This window comes from Schistocerca nitens, chromosome 4 (genome assembly GCF_023898315.1).
Source record: "Schistocerca nitens isolate TAMUIC-IGC-003100 chromosome 4, iqSchNite1.1, whole genome shotgun sequence".
Lineage (NCBI taxonomy): Eukaryota > Metazoa > Arthropoda > Insecta > Orthoptera > Acrididae > Schistocerca > Schistocerca nitens.
Genome location: NC_064617.1, coordinates 565,071,691 through 565,089,613, shown reverse-complemented (window position 1 = coordinate 565,089,613; position 17,923 = coordinate 565,071,691). Strand labels below are relative to the sequence as shown.

The 17,923-nt window shown below is 37.6% G+C and overlaps 1 protein-coding gene across 2 annotated transcripts in view; it reads right to left on the bottom strand.

Annotated features, from left to right (window-relative positions):
* The window catches only part of LOC126251867 (supervillin), a 695,256-nt gene that overhangs the window by 83,383 nt on the left and 593,950 nt on the right, over positions 1–17,923 (bottom strand). For both annotated transcript variants that reach the window (XM_049952554.1, XM_049952555.1), the window contains 5 exons: positions 12,939–13,171; positions 12,093–12,297; positions 11,545–11,702; positions 10,954–11,295; positions 1,689–1,814 (listed from right to left, as the gene is read on the bottom strand). In XM_049952554.1, coding sequence (XP_049808511.1) covers positions 1,689–1,814; positions 10,954–11,295; positions 11,545–11,702; positions 12,093–12,297; positions 12,939–13,171 — 1,064 coding nt within the window. The remainder of the gene's footprint in view (positions 1–1,688; positions 1,815–10,953; positions 11,296–11,544; positions 11,703–12,092; positions 12,298–12,938; positions 13,172–17,923) is intronic.

Sequence of the window (17,923 nt, the reverse complement as noted above, 5' to 3'; positions counted from 1 at the left end):
TGGCTAAACATGCCTTGGTGCACGGACAGCACATCTTGGCACAGTGTTACACCGTCCCGGTTATCTGGATACTTCCCACTAACACCAACCTATCCGAACTCCGGGGATGGGAACTTGCTCTTCAATACATCCTCTCTTCCCGTTACCCACCAGGCCTCAGTCTCCGCTAATTTCAAGTTGCCGCCACTCATACCTCACCTGTCATTCAACAACATCTTTGCCTCTGCGCTTCCGCCTCGACTGACATCTCTGCCCAAACTCTTTGTCTTTAAATATGTCTGCTTGTGTGTGTGTGTGTGTGTGTGTGTGTGTGTGTGTGTGTGTGTGTGTGTGTGTGTGTGTGTGTGTGTGTGTGTGTGTGTGCGTGCGCGCGCGCATTTTTTCCCCCAAGGTAAGTCTTTCCACTCCCGGGATTGGAATGACTCCTTACCCTCTCCCTTAAAACCCACATCCTTTCGTCTTTCCCTCTCCTTCCCTCTTTCCTGACGAAGCAACCATTGGTTGCGAAAGCTAGAATTTTGTGTGTATGTTTGTGTTGTTTGTGTGTCTATTGACCTGCCAGCACTTCGTTTGGTAAGTCACATCATCTTTGTTTTTAGATATATTATACCATATTTGGTTACACAGGAGGGAGGATCAGAAAGTAACACACAATAATTTTTTCCTCCCCTGGTATTCCAGCTGAATGTTGAAATTTCACAACAATATAGTCTGAAGTTAGCGCTACATAAGGTATTTTGTTTTCCAGTGCAGGTGTAACAGGAGAAGCCTGGACTACGAAACAAACATGGAGCACATGTTACAGTCATCAACTTGTGAAGAGCAGTGAATTGTAGTTCGATATTTGTGATCTAAAGGGCATAAACTGAGTGAAATTCACAGGGATATACACGGTATGTATGGGGATGACCATGTGAATTGTACCAATGCAATGCGGTGTGCATTCTACCGAAAGGGCTGTGTGAACCTTGAGAATTCATCATGCTACGGACAGCCAGTAACAGCTGCAACTCTGAAGAAGGTCGAAGCCATTGAGGCAGCAATCTTGAATGACCAGCATGTGCAACTGCAAACCTTATTGAAGTAGTTCAACACTTCCTATAGTGTGGTGTATGATACTGTTCACGACACATTGAAATTTCGTAAAGTTTGTGCTTGCTGGGTGCCTAAAAACTTGACAGACAACCACAAGGGCCAGTGAATGATGATAAGCTTGGATCACTTGATGCATTACATCATAGAAGGGTATGAATTTGCATAGGAATCATCACTGGTGATGAGCTGCAGGCATACCACTACATTCCAGGGTAAACCAAGCAGGCCGCTGTGGAGTGGAAACATGCTGGTTCCCCAGTTTTTTTAAATAAAAAATAAATAAATAAATAAAAATAAAAAAAAAATTCAGCGTGACTCAGTCTGCTAGGTTGCTTGTGACTGTGTTCTGATCTTCCTTCATGTACATACTAATTAGTTGTAAATGTGTATAATAACACTGCCCATACGTACTGAATCATCATGTTATCATTATATGTAATGGCTGAGCTAAATTTGCAAAATTAATCATCTGAGTGCTTATGACTGATATATTCTGTAAATCATCCTTATCGTTAGGTACAGGAAACAATGTTTTGTATTACACCATGTAATAATGTGCGCTGCACTTTAAAAAAAAGGAAGCTTCTACTAACCTCCTGATCAAAGTAATTACAGCCACGACCTAGGTGCAGGCCTTCAAGTTCAAGATCAGGTTCACTTTGTTTTGATTCTGTCATCATTTTAGCATCACAGGGTTTGACGTCAATGGTTGCATCAAACTGAAACATAAAATTAACACACATTTGTTTTGGATGAAAATGGTCCCTTCTCAAATTTCAAAGAATTGTTATCTAACGTGATGATTTTATATACCAAAAGTAATGATCACAAACATTACTTAAAAACATACACTTCTCTACATCTCAGGACACAATGAAATAAAATTCAGATATGAGAAACATTTTGCATACTACCAGAATGGAAGTTTTTCATCATAATAAACATGCCTTAAATGGAACAAGAAAAATAATAACTCTCATAAAACTTTAACCAATTCCAAACAGTAAGACAATTATCAAACATCAAAAAGCAAATCACACAAATGCAAATCATACAGACATCCCTAATACATGCACTGGTGTAATGCAGATGTACAATCAATCTGCACTTCTCCACCCCACCTCCCCCCCCCCCTTTTTTCTAGCAATGCCAGAATAGCAAGTATCAAAAGTAGCAAGACCAAATATCAAGGACTAATCTCATGACTACTTGATCCAGTCAGAGTTTTGTTCTTGAGATAATGTGAGAGAAATGGGAGAATAGTAGGTGACTATGTCAACTTTGACTCTGGTTTTCTATGTACATGGTGTATGCAGACTTGGCCTCAGAAGTGGTGAACAATCAGACTGTGGGGCACAATCCTTAAATTTGTTCACAATTGTGACATCACACTTCTAAGGGCAAGAACCACTAATAGTTACTATTCATTAACATATTTAGTTCTACAAAATAACATATACATAAAAGATAAGGTCTTGGGAAACAGACAATATCAGTTACCATTAGCGAACAATAACCGGGTGTGTATGAAAATGTAGGTCAGGGAGTAACAGCTAACTTCAATTAAAACCAAATTCTCTACCAAATAATGTCAAGAAGATACGCATAAGGGAAAAGGGGGGAGTGGGAGTGCGAGGGGAGGGAAAGAAAGAGGAGGAGGGAGTGGGGGAGGGGGGGGGGGGAGAGAGAGGGGGAGAGGGAGAGGGAGAGAGAGAGAGAGAGAGAGAGAGAGAGAGTTGAACTACTTAACAGTGAATGTCTGACAACTATTATTTTCACAATTTTCACAATTTGGACACTGACAAACAGTTTTCAAGTGAATTTACGAGATTTAGGTAGTAACAGTTGTAGTGAGATGCTCACAAACCACAAGATTGGAAATGCTTGATCTCAGCAAGATGTTGACTCATTATATTCATTTGTGGTCAAAGTAGATTTAATAACTGCAGAACAGAGTACCATTGCAGAAACAAATTATTGAGGTGACAACAGTACAAAATGTGTCTCCAATGAAAGAACACAATTTAAATGTCTTTGAATGACCAACCAAATTCCAGGTAATGACTTTTTTTTGGTAGGATGACTAATCCATTATGGTATCAAAATTCTAGCAAGTATGTACCTGCAGGGCATTCATTCAACATCATAACTATATCCATATCTGCAACAACTGAAACACATGGCACAGGGGACTTCCTGTACCGTATGTGCTGGATTCTTTCCGCTTCATAACTCTGTCCCCCTGTTGTTTGGCCAGGGATAGAGTGGGATTCTTAGCAGAATTTAAGTCAAAACCTTTGTGTCTATGAGGTCACTTGCTAATTCAGTGTCAACTTCTTCCTTAATAACACACCAGAACCTTAGTGGTGTTATACTCCACAAAATGCCCAGTACCAAGGCAATGTTCTGCAATAGCAGATTTGCTCAGCTGTTGGAGGCATGTGTGACACTTACGTTCTATACAATGGTCCTCAGTAATCCTGATGGTCTGACCAATGGAAGACATACCACAACCGCATGGGATATGGCAAGCACCAATCTTACACAAATCAATATCATGCTTTACAGACCCTAAAAGGGCCATAATCCTAGGCAGTGGTCAAAAACACATTTCACACTGTGTTTACACATAATATAACCAATCCTGTTGGAAATGCTATGTGCATACACCATACACCGCATAATTTTCATCACTTGCTCTGAAACAAAGCAAGGTCGGGGTGCCTCCACTTGCTATGATTTTACTCCTTAAATACATAATTTCTCTTTTTTATCCATTATATTCATAATACAGATGCTATAATTATATGAAATGAGTAATTTCTTATTCAACCCAAGGCTTATGAAACTTAGTTGTTAACTAAATAAGGTAGATTTCTAACTACAAAGAAATAATTAGTTTACCTAAAAACAATTTATTTGAAAGATTAGTGAGCAATTTTGATCTATATTGAAGCTAAGATTTTAAATGAGCCAATAGTTATGTCTTTTTTTAATAAATTTTTCTTTTTCAAGTAAACATTTTACTTTTCCTGAAAAGTCATTAACTGAAAGGTTTTTTTGTAATTAAATTGTCTACCCTCTTTAAAATACTTCTGTTATTTTGAACTTTAAGCATATTTAATTCCAAGAAATAATATCTTGATTCTGTTGCCATAATTTTTCTTCCCTACCAAATGCCTTTGGTTATCAGGATAATGTGGTAACTGAGGAATTAAGAAAATTAGGAAAATTCATAACTTGTGAACTTTGCGTGAAGCTTGGAAAATACCCACAGAAGTATAAATTTTAGTTACAACATAGTTCCTATTGTTTTGTTAATTTTCTCTTTATTCAAGCCACAGTTAAATAGACTCATTATTTTGTCCAATGTAATTCTGTATCCTCTAAATTTGTCTTTTCTGTCAATCAATAATTTGTAATTTATTCTTACACACATATGTAAATATGAGTAGTAATCGACAAGTCAGTAACTGAGCGTAAGCTTGTGAACATCTCTGTATCAAAATTGGCTAATTATTAACACCTATATGCCAGTCAGCACCAGTGTAAATGTCTTTTTGGAAGTTCTTTGAGTGCGTTCTCATTTAGCAACCAACTGCTGACATCTGTGCATAAATGTCTTATTAAGTGTCTTCAAGAAAGTGAGGAATTATGCTTCAGCTATTTCATTAATGGTAAACAGTCAGTTAACAATGAAAAATGAACTGTTTTTATGTGAAGTGATTATGTAAGAAACGTAACTTTATGCCCAGTAAAAATCAGAAGTAGAGAGTGTACCAAAATTATGTTGTGACTGTCAAAATATTCCACAGTATTCTGAAATTACTAACCTGCAATTAATATACTATCTGAATTCTTAAGACAAGCTGATCACTTTAAGATTATGAACAACAACAAAGGTGCAAATGTGGAGCTAAATATTACAGTGTTGTTTCCATCACTTAAAACTTATTGTAAAACCAGATTACAAGAAGCAACCAGACATGGAGTAGCAGCAGCAGCAGTGAAACCAATGTGGCAAATCCAGGTTAGTCAAGTTTCAACCTAATAATGTTCGTTCTGTAGTGCAGTGCATGCCTGATCTGTCTTTCACTGTCACCATTCTGGCCTTTTGTGCAACTGTTATCAGACAGTACTTCACTATAGACAATGGCATCATCTACAAAAAAATTAGAGGTTAAATTTATATTGTGTGTTAGGTCTTTAATACATGACATGAACAGAAAAGAATTCAAGACATTCTCCTGTGGCACACTTGAAGTTACTTCTACACCTGAAAGTGGCCCTAGATCGAAGATAAGGTCCTACGTCCGCCCTGCCAAGAAACCCACAAGCCTTTCTCAGATTTTTTGATACCCCATATGGCCGTACTTTCGTTAAGAAGCACTCATATGGTATTGACAAGTAAACCTATCCAAGGGATACACTTTGATTTTTATCAGCTTTGAATATGTTTTAGTGTAGAGGAAAATCAGATTCTCACATCTTTTTATATGTGCTCACACAGCAGTTAAGGGGATGAAACACCACCTTGACAGAAACTGAATTTAATATTTGTGAATGAATACTGTTGCTGCAAGAAAATAAAATTTCAAATAAATGTTCTATGGGTTTTAACGCACATTACAATTGTACACCCAGATTTATCAGAAAAGTCATCTTTTTTAAATGCTGCCTCCCCCCCCTCCATTTTGTTTTTCCATTTCAACAGTTGAGTAATAGCTAAATATATATCACTGAACATGCACCCAATGTGTTTCCACTTCAGTGATAATTGTCATGTTGGGTAGTTTAATAAGTCTTTTCCAGACAAAAATATATTCTACATGTATATTATACACATCTTGTTCTATATACATTTTTTCTTTTAATTTTATGGAATGTAAAATATTTTCTGTTGTATTTGTGTTCACTTTTTACATTTGGTTTCCTTTTTTTCCCATTCCCAATCGATTGTATATTATTGTACAATACTGATGGAGCACACAATTGTTTGGGTGAAAAAAATACTGAATGGACTTTGGTTTTTCACACCAAGCATGCTGGACCACTGTAGTTTCATGATGGAGGACCATTTCATCACATATTATTGAATTTGGCATTATCAGTGCTATATGTTTTGCTATCAGTCGTGTCAAAATGGAAGAAAAAGTAGTTGGAAAGGGGAGGATTTCATTTGGCTAGGATTTCTTTAGGTTTTGTATGAGGTCTTTTGATAGCATTCTGCTTTGGTAATTATTGAAGACTTCAGCTTTACACAGCCAATAATGTTTCATTTACCTCTGTCTACCTACTTCCCTATACATTTGTATTACACCTATTATGCATCAACCACAGTTTCTTTATAAGCAATGTATACCATGTAGGTTGCCTCCCAATGTGAACTGTTCTATTAGGTACATATTTATCCAGTGATCAGTCAACTATTCTTCTAAGCTTGAGCTGAAGTTCCTCTAAATGCTAATGCCTTGAGCTAAAACTTAAAGAGTTTTTCTTTGAGATACGAAAGTATCTACTTTATTGAACATGTAAATCTCTCTACTTGCTTTAGTTACCCTTTGTAGTTTGATAATTGTCACTGCTAGAACAGTGTCATGTACACTGATACCAGTTTCAATGAAGACATGTTCAAACAGGTCAGGTTTATTTGTTGCCACTCAATGTGTGTTCCGAGCAGTTTTCAGACAGAGCATTTAGTGTTGTTTCACAGGATGTCTTACAATGCTAAGCATTTAAATAACTGTACGTATCCCAACTGACTGATATATGATTAAGGTCTCCTCCACTGATAAGTGTGTGACTGGGAGACATACATACTAGCACACTAACATCTTCTCTCCAGTCTTCAGTTGCAGGGGGGGGGGGCGGGAAGGGGGGGGGGGGTGATAGAAAGACACAGTTAAAATTTATGCTCACCCTTTATAGCAAGTCTTGTACAATCGATCTCACAAAGAGCCTCCGGAGACACTATAAGAAGCTACAAATCATCACGAATTCAAAAAACAGTAGCCCATCATACCATCTCAAAGAGACAGTTTCACGTCACTTATCAAGCTACTGAAAAAGGATGTAAAATATCCACTGTGGCATAAAATACAGTACGGATAACGTTGAAGCACATATCAACTGCATTTTCCATTGATGTTTGGCAGAACATGACAATAATATTAGAGGACGTTATACAAAGTTATATTTATTTAGTCATGAACTGGCATTCAGCTTCTTAGGCCATTGTCAGCTGGGAAATAACGATAGCCTCAGAAGCCCAAAGCCAGTCCACGACCAAATACATATAATTTTGCAGACCACTGGGACAGTGGTTTCTATGTCATATTATTTGAACTACATTTTTTAACTTTCTTAATCATTCATAATACTATCCCTCAAGCCCCTCTCCCTTGTCCTTTTTTCACACGTGCATGGGCGTACTACACTCTTCAGCATCCTTTTGTAGCAGCTGTCAAAAGAAACTCTCTGGTGCTCTTGTAGAGTGCTGATGGCACTATTAATCTCCAACTGTTGTAGTTAACTCCTTGTTCCAAAACTGTCTATATTTTTTAGCCTGAAACTACATGTGAACACGTCATTAAAAATCAATTAAGTCTATGTTGTATGTTTTTACCACACCACTGGCAGCCCATTATTTGTCACACATTTAATGGAAGCACCTATTCACTCCAAATTTCACAAAATTTGTTTTACATCCTCATTCACAAGCCCTTTACCCATTGAAAGCCATCTCCTCACACCTCATATTTGACCAGCATTAGTTTACTTCCCCCCCCCCCCCCCCCCTCCTAGTCAGAAACGGACAGTTTTCCACTGGTCATATCACCTTCTACTTGACAACAAGGTCCTGAATCCATTTATCCTTCAAGTTACCACACGTTGGTTCTGTACTTTATCATCATTTCTGAAAGTTTTAGCACCATCTCTTAATTTTAATTATGCAAAAACTGACTTTTAAAATCTCCTGTTTTGCAAGAATTTATATTGTGTAATGTTCTCACTTGTAGGCTGCCAGACTGATGTCTTCAAAAGCTCCCCGATGTAATGGAGTATCAGGAGAATTAATCATCATTTGTTACATGCTGATCACTCCCTCCCACCACCTTTCTGCAATCCTGGCTTCTTTGTTCTGTACTTTGTGTGGCCCTAAATGTGCCTTAGCCATCTGAGGCTTTCAGTACGCAGTCCGATCCTACCAGAGATACTGGCATCCATGTGGTGTGTCGCTGGTTGACTGTCCTGTTTGTCACCACACTGACTTCCCTCCATTTTTTTCAGATTAACGTTTTATGGTTTTGGCCCATCTGATGAGTACTGAAAAATTGACTGATGTGGTTTTCTTAACACTGAATGTGTATTAACAAAAATCATAAGAGGACAAGAAGCAAAGTATATGACAAAGGAAAGTAGAATTTCAACATTGCTGTAACCAACCTGGAGAGGAGACTTGCAACTCATCTTTTTCAGTATGTGTAGAATGCAATAGAAAAGCTAGAAGAGAAAAGGGATGAAGAACAACACTACATTACTCTCTATAACTGAAACATGGGTATGTAAATATAGTAGGAAAGTTCTGGTATAATGTAATTAATTTAGAACTAAAGGACACAAGTCAATGAACAGCTGTAGCACTGAATTATTGATAGGCACACAAAGGAGAAGGAAAACTTGCTAGCTTTCAAAAATAAATTCCTTCTCAAGTTAGAGAGTGGACACACACACACACACACACACACACACACACACACAAACGATGGTCTACAAAGGTGGGGCGGGATAGGGGGCTGGACCTGGGGCCCTCAAATATTTTTAATATATTGGAAGATGAGTGGAGATTTGTTAGATGCCATAAAAAAACATCAAAGTTATTATCCTGTTAAAAACTGTGTAATACCTACTTTAAATCATTTTATTGAGAAAGAAAAACATCTTACAGTATATTTTCCCCTTTCCCTGAGAGCTATGGGGGGAAGAGTGTACCGCCCCGCCCCTCTCCCCGACCCCCAGCTCCACCTATCTGAAGCAGTTCAGGAAAGTATCCCTTTTCCGGCTTGAGGTCAGATTTTATTTCTGAATGCTAGCAAGTTTTCATTCTCTTTTGTGCGCACCTGTTGATGACTCAATGCTTTTGTTATTCGTAAGTGGTGTCCTTTACTCTTAAATTATTTACTTGAGTATGTAATCTATGTACAGTATCATCTCTGAATATACACATAAAACCTATGTATTGCACTAATTAGTACTACTGCAAGGATTAGAAGGATTAGGTACAGATAATATGTTACTGTTCTGACCAGTGCTAAAAAATGTACCAAAAGCCTTCAGTTTTTTGTGAGTTGACAATTTAACAGTACTATGAAGAAAAAGTAGTTGTTGATCTCCTAGAAGTTTACTTAAAGGTTTACAAAACTTTAGTCTCTAATTACATTATAATATCAATATCTTATAGCAGACTCAAAAACTCAAAATGATTGGTTCATAGAATAAGTTCATATCTTGAGCACCACATATGAAAAGACTTCTAGCAGGTTGAAAGTAAAATATGAATTTTACAAGCAATAAAATTCACTTATAGGTTCTAGGAACAGATTTTAATGGACGCAACAACAACATTCTGTCACAATTTGTACATGTTCATTTCACTTCCCCAAGAAATACCAGAAAGTTTTAATGATTCAAAAGCAAATACATGATTTAATACACTTTGCCCATAATGGATTACTGGTTAAGGACTGTGAGTGATTAGGTAATAAACAAGTAAGACTGATTTTTTTTTCTTTCAGTCACTCTTTATTTTAAAACCTAGGGTATGCTTCAGTGGTGATGCCATCATCAACCATTACAATCACCATCAGGAAGATTTTGCTTTGCTCACATTATGTATCACGTCTGTAGTACGCATGTTTGATGATGCTTTCTTTGCACACAGTAATGAAGCAAGAAAGTTACATGGGTTTCTGCTAAACATCAAGACATCATGTAAATTTCTTGTCTCATCACTGTCTACCAAAAGGACAACATATATCCATGTCACAATGTCAATACAACAACACACATTTGGTGATGACAGCACACTGCTGAAATGTATAGATGACCGAAGCAAAAATCTATATTATTTATTTATATAATTAATCAGTTACTGTGGCAAAAATGGATAGTAATGTTGTTGGTTATGCCAATAAAAAGACTATTTATTTAATGTTTTATTAGCATACATTTGCAGTTTTTGTCTTATTCCTCTTGGTATTATTAAAACTTCACATTAAATGTGAAATTATAATAAGCATTTGACAGAAACTCATTCAGAGAAATTATTTACTTTGGAGGAGATGAACAATACCAGAACCCTCATTTCTAAGTAAACTTTGTAATCTACGACTTGGTCTGTGTATTAGAGGTAAATATTTAGAATAGGTCAATGTATTAACTGAGATGTGGCAACTATGACTTCATCACAGTGACATAACTGTTAGTGGTGATCAGCTGTCAAAATTGACTTACAATCAGAGAAATGAAGTTCAGAAGTAAACAAACATTGAATATCAGGGCATTGCTACTTTTTGTGTGTAATCATGCCCCAATAACTAGCATTTTATTTGTCTGCTACCTATATCCCTGCCCCCCTGCAGAAAAGTAAACTAAATTTACATTGCACCTAATGTGGTTGATTGACATCCTGTTTCTATTGAGTTTTTGGCATTACACCTTTTTGGGAAAATACTTTTTGAACAAAATTATATTTATTGACACATTAATATTTTATGTTTCAGGTTACTGTATTAACTACACTGAAAGAAACAGTATTTTGCATTACACTAACACAATATTTTTCAAGCATATACAAACCTGCTTATCTATATCATCCGTGACCTTTGAGCGTATGACACGAGAAAAATCAGGCCAGTCAAGGAATTTTTCTCGGAAAAGTATGGTCTCCATGTGCTGTGTAACCTTTCCAAGCAAGGCCCAACTGGGTCGTTCCGGACCAGATACTGGGGTGCTCACATTTTGCTCTAAGTGTGAGCCAAGAGCAGCACTTATGGTCAAGGGGCAAACATCACATCCTGTATAATCATAACCCTCGGACCACAGCTCCCGTGCCAAATGGATTGCCTCTCGACGAGTATCCAGAGATGCATTCTTTCCATTCCAAATATACATTTCAGAGCCAAAGTCAAAAACTATAATCTGGAAAAAATGTGTTCACTATTACTGAAGCATTAAGACAACGTCCAATAAAAAAAAAATTAAAATACATGTAAAAGTTGTAATATTTGTGGTAGTGTAATTAACAAGCTCTCCTCTTTTTCCCATTTACTTCCATTAACACATGTTGTTTAAGTACTCATTACAAAAATAATATGTAATGGAAGAGTAATCATAAATAATCTGACAAAGAAAACAAATTCTTTATTAGTAAACACAAAGGGAACATACTTTTGATGGATCCAGCATCTGAATGCGTGGTATACTACCCCAATATTCTTCCATGGGAACCAGCTCATGCTCTTGCAGCTCATAAACTTTGTTAGTAGCCAGAATACAGTTTTCATAAAGTTCATCTTCATCTGGATGCCCAGCATAAGCTGGAGTACCTTGAGTGACAGAAAGAGAAACTGTTAACAAGAATTTGTGTGTGACATCTATAGCTGTGTCCTGTACCCTTCAAAAAATTTACTTATTTAATCCTCAAACTATTCAAGTCATTATTTTACACATCAATAGTATATATTATGAGTAACACCGACATGAAGCGAAAATTACATTTCAAGAACACTGAACAAATGTTATTTCAATGTTGGTTTCAGACAAGAGCTATAGAGAACAATACAAGCCAGTGTAGTGCCAAAACATTCCAGTGGTACAAAACATCAAGTACTGGCGTGTTAACGGTAAGTCACTCATGAGATGAAGCTATGACTCAATACTTTAATGAAAACATAACAGTAGGGCTCAATAATATGTATGGTGGCACACTATCATACCTTCCCCAATATTTTCTTGAGCCCCAAGCAGTTGCCAAAAACGCTTCTTCTGGGAGGTTGAGCAAGTTATTTTCTCTTCAGTGATAGTGATTACCTGTCCTGAACCTGTATACCCAAGATCTTTCTTCTGCACAATATACTGTGCTATCTCAGCTCCTCTGGATCGCTCAATGACATTTGAGTATAGGCCAACCCAATTAAAAACCTGCAAAAGTATCAAAAACTTACACATTTCAAAACTGTTGCATCAATTTCTCAAATGCTGTATGTTTATTTATGATTTCCAAAGTACTTTCAGAAGAACTGTATCTTTGTATCTGAATTTAATGTGCCTTTTTAAGCAATAATTCTTTTTTGACTCCAATCACTAACATGCAGTTTCAGTCAAATGTCATGTAGCACTCTAATTAAAGAAGAGATTTGTATATCTGTACACTTACTGAGCAAGTAAAGAATTTCTCAAAATTTATACTCTCTTTTGGTATCTGATATAGTCATTTAAGCAAGATACTATGCTGGATTTGTGAAACATACATCACATGATGGAAAAAACCACAGTTCCTACAAGATTGCAATCGCATTTACGTGAACAGAAGTCCACACTATGTTAACAGCAACTTTTTTTCCATAGTTGAGGTAGTTGTGATTCATAGGATGCACAGTGCAAACAAAATACAATATATACTAACAAGAATAGGGAAGAGAGTGTAGCAATAATAAATTAAACAAAGACACTAAAAACTATTTAACTGAGTGTGGGATTTGTAACAGAAAAAATAAGAACAAAAAGAAGTGAAGGTGAATGCAGAAGAGAAATTAGAAAACTACAACCACACACACACATACCTCAGTTGGTGTGACAAGTACATAATTATCTCCATGGTTAACAGATGCCACAGTAGGTTCCACAAGACGAGATTGTACATGTCTACGTCCTTTCACATGAATCAACATCAGATCCTTGTAGGGAAGCAAAGAACCAACTGAGCTTGATGCTTTCTTCAGAGCAACTGCTGTGAAGTCTTCTTTACTTGCAAGACCTGCTAGAGCTTCCACTGCTAAAGGTGAGCTCTTAGCCACTGAAAATAGAAAAAGGAGGGTTCAGTACAAAAGTTTAACTGTGAGGGGTTCATATAAATATTTACTGAGGTTACCATGTGTAGAGAATTGTTCTCATTTTTATTTCACATTTAACAGATAGGATGTTGTCTAAACACTTGCTACAACAATAAAAACACATTTTACTTACTTTAGTGTAAGTGTAGTTAACATTACAATTAAATGAATTCCAGGAGAAAATAAGAAAAGGCAACCATTGATCTGTAGTTGAATAATGCCTCATGTGTAGCCTTATGAAACCACACACAAACTTTACTAGTGTGTGTGGTGCTACATTTTTGCTACTTTAACTATACAGCTTCAGAAACATTACCATTGAATACGCATCTGATATACAAACCTGATCTGTACAATATCTAAGTACAATCTCAAGACAAACCAGCTGTCAATTGTACACCCAATGGCTCATTCCCATGTAGACAATCCAGGTGAAACACTATACAACCATCCTCCAAATCTTACTGCAGTTCAATACATGCATTTGTATTCTGTAAAACAAAGGGCCTCATTTGAGAGCAGCCACATTATATACCAACTCAACTGCAGTTATTGTACAGCACTCTATGTGTGGATGATAACTAAACAGCTGGACCATTTTTTCTTTTGTAATATCAGAAGATTGTTTATTTACAGAAGCAAAAGACATTCATCAGCATGTTGTTCTTTTCTAAGATCTTTCTGCAGGTTATGGAATGTAGAAGTTGTAATGTCCCCACAGCAAATGCCCTCTACCAAGCACCAATTAATCATTTTCAATCAAACCATCCACATTCATTCACTTTGAAAAAGTTATCCGATCTGATTTTCTCGTAATATATGCGGCGACAGCTCGTCGATGCCAAAGTATTTTCTAGTGCATTTATTCTTTGAAATAACAGAGATGCATAAATGGATGCTCCATGGTTGTTAGAGGAGTGGTAACTAGGACAGCTTCTGAAGTATCTGTTGAGTGATTGATGTGTTTCTGAGAGATACATATTCTGCTTTTCTTCTCGCTAAAGCGAGCCAATTAACATTTGTGCCGCTGGCGGTTTGTTTTGAAGAGAAAGAGATTGTAAAAGGAAAATAATTAAGGCATGGAATCACCGGAGATCTGGACATGTAATGGAGATGGATTTAATAGACAATTTCCTCCATAAATAAGGTTTGTGACTTTTTTGTTCTAGAGTGAATGAACGAATGAGTTTTTTCTTAATCATTTGTTGATCATGTTGGCCCTGTAATTCGTGGGGAAGTTTCAGCTGTGTCGAAGAGAGCCTGCAATCACTGAGTGTGTGTTAAATCGTCCAAAAAGGCTTCGTACACATCTGGAATTCGCAATCTTTCGTAAAAGGAACAAATTGTCTAAACGATTGATTCTCCCTACTGACTGCAGTGTTTAACAGTAATAATAAATGTAAAGATCTCTTACAGCAAGCCAGGCGCTGATTACCAAGACGAAGGACTCCACCAAAGATTCTGTTTGGCTGATTCTTGTTATCACTATATCATGTAATGAAATCTTATATTAAAAACTATACATAGATAAAGGAGAGAAAGAGAGAGAGCAAATGAAAATAGAGATAATACTAAGAATCCCCCATTAGTCTAATTTTTCGCCTGTCTTATCACGGATCAGCCAAAAACTGGGAGGGCCCTACTCTACTGTATAGACTTATGTGTGAAGGTGGAAGGGATCTTAAAAGACAACAGATACACATCTATACAGACAAGACATTACACAGAGATAGCAGCTAGCTGCGTTGATCATCTATCCTTATACACGTTTTTGGACGTTGCTAAAATAATTTTGTTCTCTGTTTCATGTCAACTACGACGAGCTAACATAACTGACGCTTGGAAAAGAGAGGAAAGACTCGCAGGTGATATAATTGGATCCACAAATAAAGCTGAAAGACAGCACTGTGGGTGCAGAGAAAAGGCCAGATCTATATTTTTATTATTAAAGCTTGCTAGTACAGTTGAAGTACACACTTTTTTATTTAGTGTTTTTTGATATTTGAACATTGATTATTTGTGTTCATGTTAGATATAGGAAGTGTTTTGATTGACCTGTCCCAGTTGCATTTATCTGTTTGTGTACATTAAGAAATTAGACACAGAAGTACTCTCATGTGAAGGAAGTTACATTTACTGACAGTAGATCATCTATATGGTTTTAACTAGGGCAATGTTTAGGATGAGTCAAGCAGAGCAAAGCAGCACGCATTAGCCTTCAGCTGTTAGCACTGATAATAACGAAGCAGTAAGAAGTGTTGTAGGACCGATGGCCACAGATAGCGCAACAGAATGCCCTGTAGACACAGCTGCGGGTATAACAGCGAGTACGCAGCAGGGATTAGATCCATCGGTAATTATCATGAGACAGATGCAGATGATAACCGAGAGCATGAATACCTTGAAAACCAACATTACTGAGGGGCAAAATGATTTGAATACAAAATTAGCCTCAGTTTCTGAAGGGCAGGAAAATCTGAAAACCGATATTAAAGCACAATTAGTGACAGTCACTCAAACTCAAGAAGAGATGAAATTAGTCCAGACTGAGATTAAGCAGCAGTTACAAGACAGTTTTTCCGAATTAGAGCAGCGGATAGAGGCGAAGACCAAGGAACTCAAAGATCAGGCCGAAGAGACGGAACGAAAATTAACTGCACAAATAGAATTGGTGAAAGCACAATGTGAGGAACCTACTCACCACGTACGTGTCGAAATGAAGGGGTATGTGGCTATTAAGATAGATACCGTACGGGAACAAGTGGAAATGGTTCCGCAATTAGTACAAAAGCAAGACGCCATGGCATGTACAATTGCGCAACTTCCTGAATTGACATGTACACAGACTAACCTAAAGGAAAGCGTTGAACATCTGACAGAGCATCAAGATGTTATAGACCACCAAATTAACGTATTAACGGGTAAATTATCCGAAATCACATTAGAAAACAAAAGGCTAATGTGTGAAAACGTTGAGCAAAATGTTAAGGCAGCATTCCAGAATTTATCTGGCAAACAGGAAGAGAATTTGTTTGCGAAAGGACTTGAGGAGGTGCAACAGCAGTTAGGTGCTGATTTGGAGCATTGGAAACAGATGATAGAAGAGTCGATGCGTGCTTCACAACAAAGCTCAGAACAAATGAATACAGGGCAGCAGCAGAAGTTGGTAACGACTATAGAGCCAGTTACTGCCCATTCGCACACAATGCTGACTTGTGCAAGCAACTCAAACATTAAATTGCCACAAGATGGTTGTTCGCGTGGATTCTTATCTACCAGAGATTACGAAAGCCTTTGCCATGCCGAAGAAAAAATGATAAAGCATCGGCAATTCCAGACTTTTAACCCTGACAAAATGGGGGTCCATCCAATTGGTTTTATTCGAAACCCAGAAATTGGTCGGAGTGGCAGAAGATCAGTTTTGTTACAGGATACATACAAGGTTCGGGGGCGATCTGGGCCTTGGACATGACTTGTGTTTGCCCGACATATGACGATTTTGAGAAGGCACTTTTAGCAAATTTCTGGTCAGAAGGGGTACAGGAACGCCTAAGGCAGGAGGTGCTCTACCCAGAGCCTTTCTCCTTTTCGAAAGGAAGCCTTAGAAGGTATTTCGAAAAATATATAAATAAAACGAGATACTGGGACAGACCTATGCCCTTGCCAGACATAATATACATACTTAAGGCAAGACTACCAACTAGCATCCGGAATCAATTGATTTACGGCAACGACAAAGACTTGGAGTCGTTCTTCACGACGTTAGACCATATAGATTTTATCGAAGAGAACAACCAGAAAGCCCGTAGTAACAGATTTCAATATAGGGCGATAGAACCTCCGCCAAACGTTAGGCAAGGTGGAAGTATGGGTTATACCAATGGCGATCGATTGACACTTAGAAGGAATGAACAGAGATCGTTAAATAATGGAGGAACCCCTCAAAATCTCAATAGTAGTCCCGGCAATAGTCTTGCGAGGGGCTATTCAAGGAACAACAGGAACGGGAAAAGATACAACCTCGTGGGGGGGGAACGAAAGAAATTTCAGACCCCAAGCCTGGAATAATAACAATAATAGAAATTGGAATCAACCGGGAGGAATGAATTCAAATAGCCAACATCAGTGGGGACGACCATCTCCGAATCAACCGTTAATTACCGAAGTGACGGATGATGTCAACCAGCAGACAAATCAAAATCCAACAAACTCATAAGGACCCACTCGTGCCCCGGAGGAGCGGTCAACAATTGGTTGAGGGCAACAGGATGTGTGTACCCATGCTAACGTATAATGATGGACGATTACTGGCAGATGAACTGACTGAGGACTTAGAACCACAAGATGAGGATAAGGAACAGGTGGCAGTAGCCGAAGTGCAAGTCATTATGGAGACTGTACCTATAGTGGCGGTTTTAGACACAGCTGCAACCACAAATGTTATTTCGGAGGCACTATTCAACAGGATCAGAAATATAAGATGAGTACCAGTTTTTCCAGTTCAAAATTGCAGAATAATAGGCGCCGTTGGGGCTCGATCATCTAATGTAAAGGTGCAGTCACTACTTGGTGTGGAATTCGAAAGTGTAGCAATATTAAGCACATTCCTTGTTATGGAAAATTTGGTGGTAGATTGCAATATCAGAGTCGACAGCCTACATCAATACAGATGCAGAATAGATTTCAAAACAGGAAAAATTTGGTTGAAGGTTAAT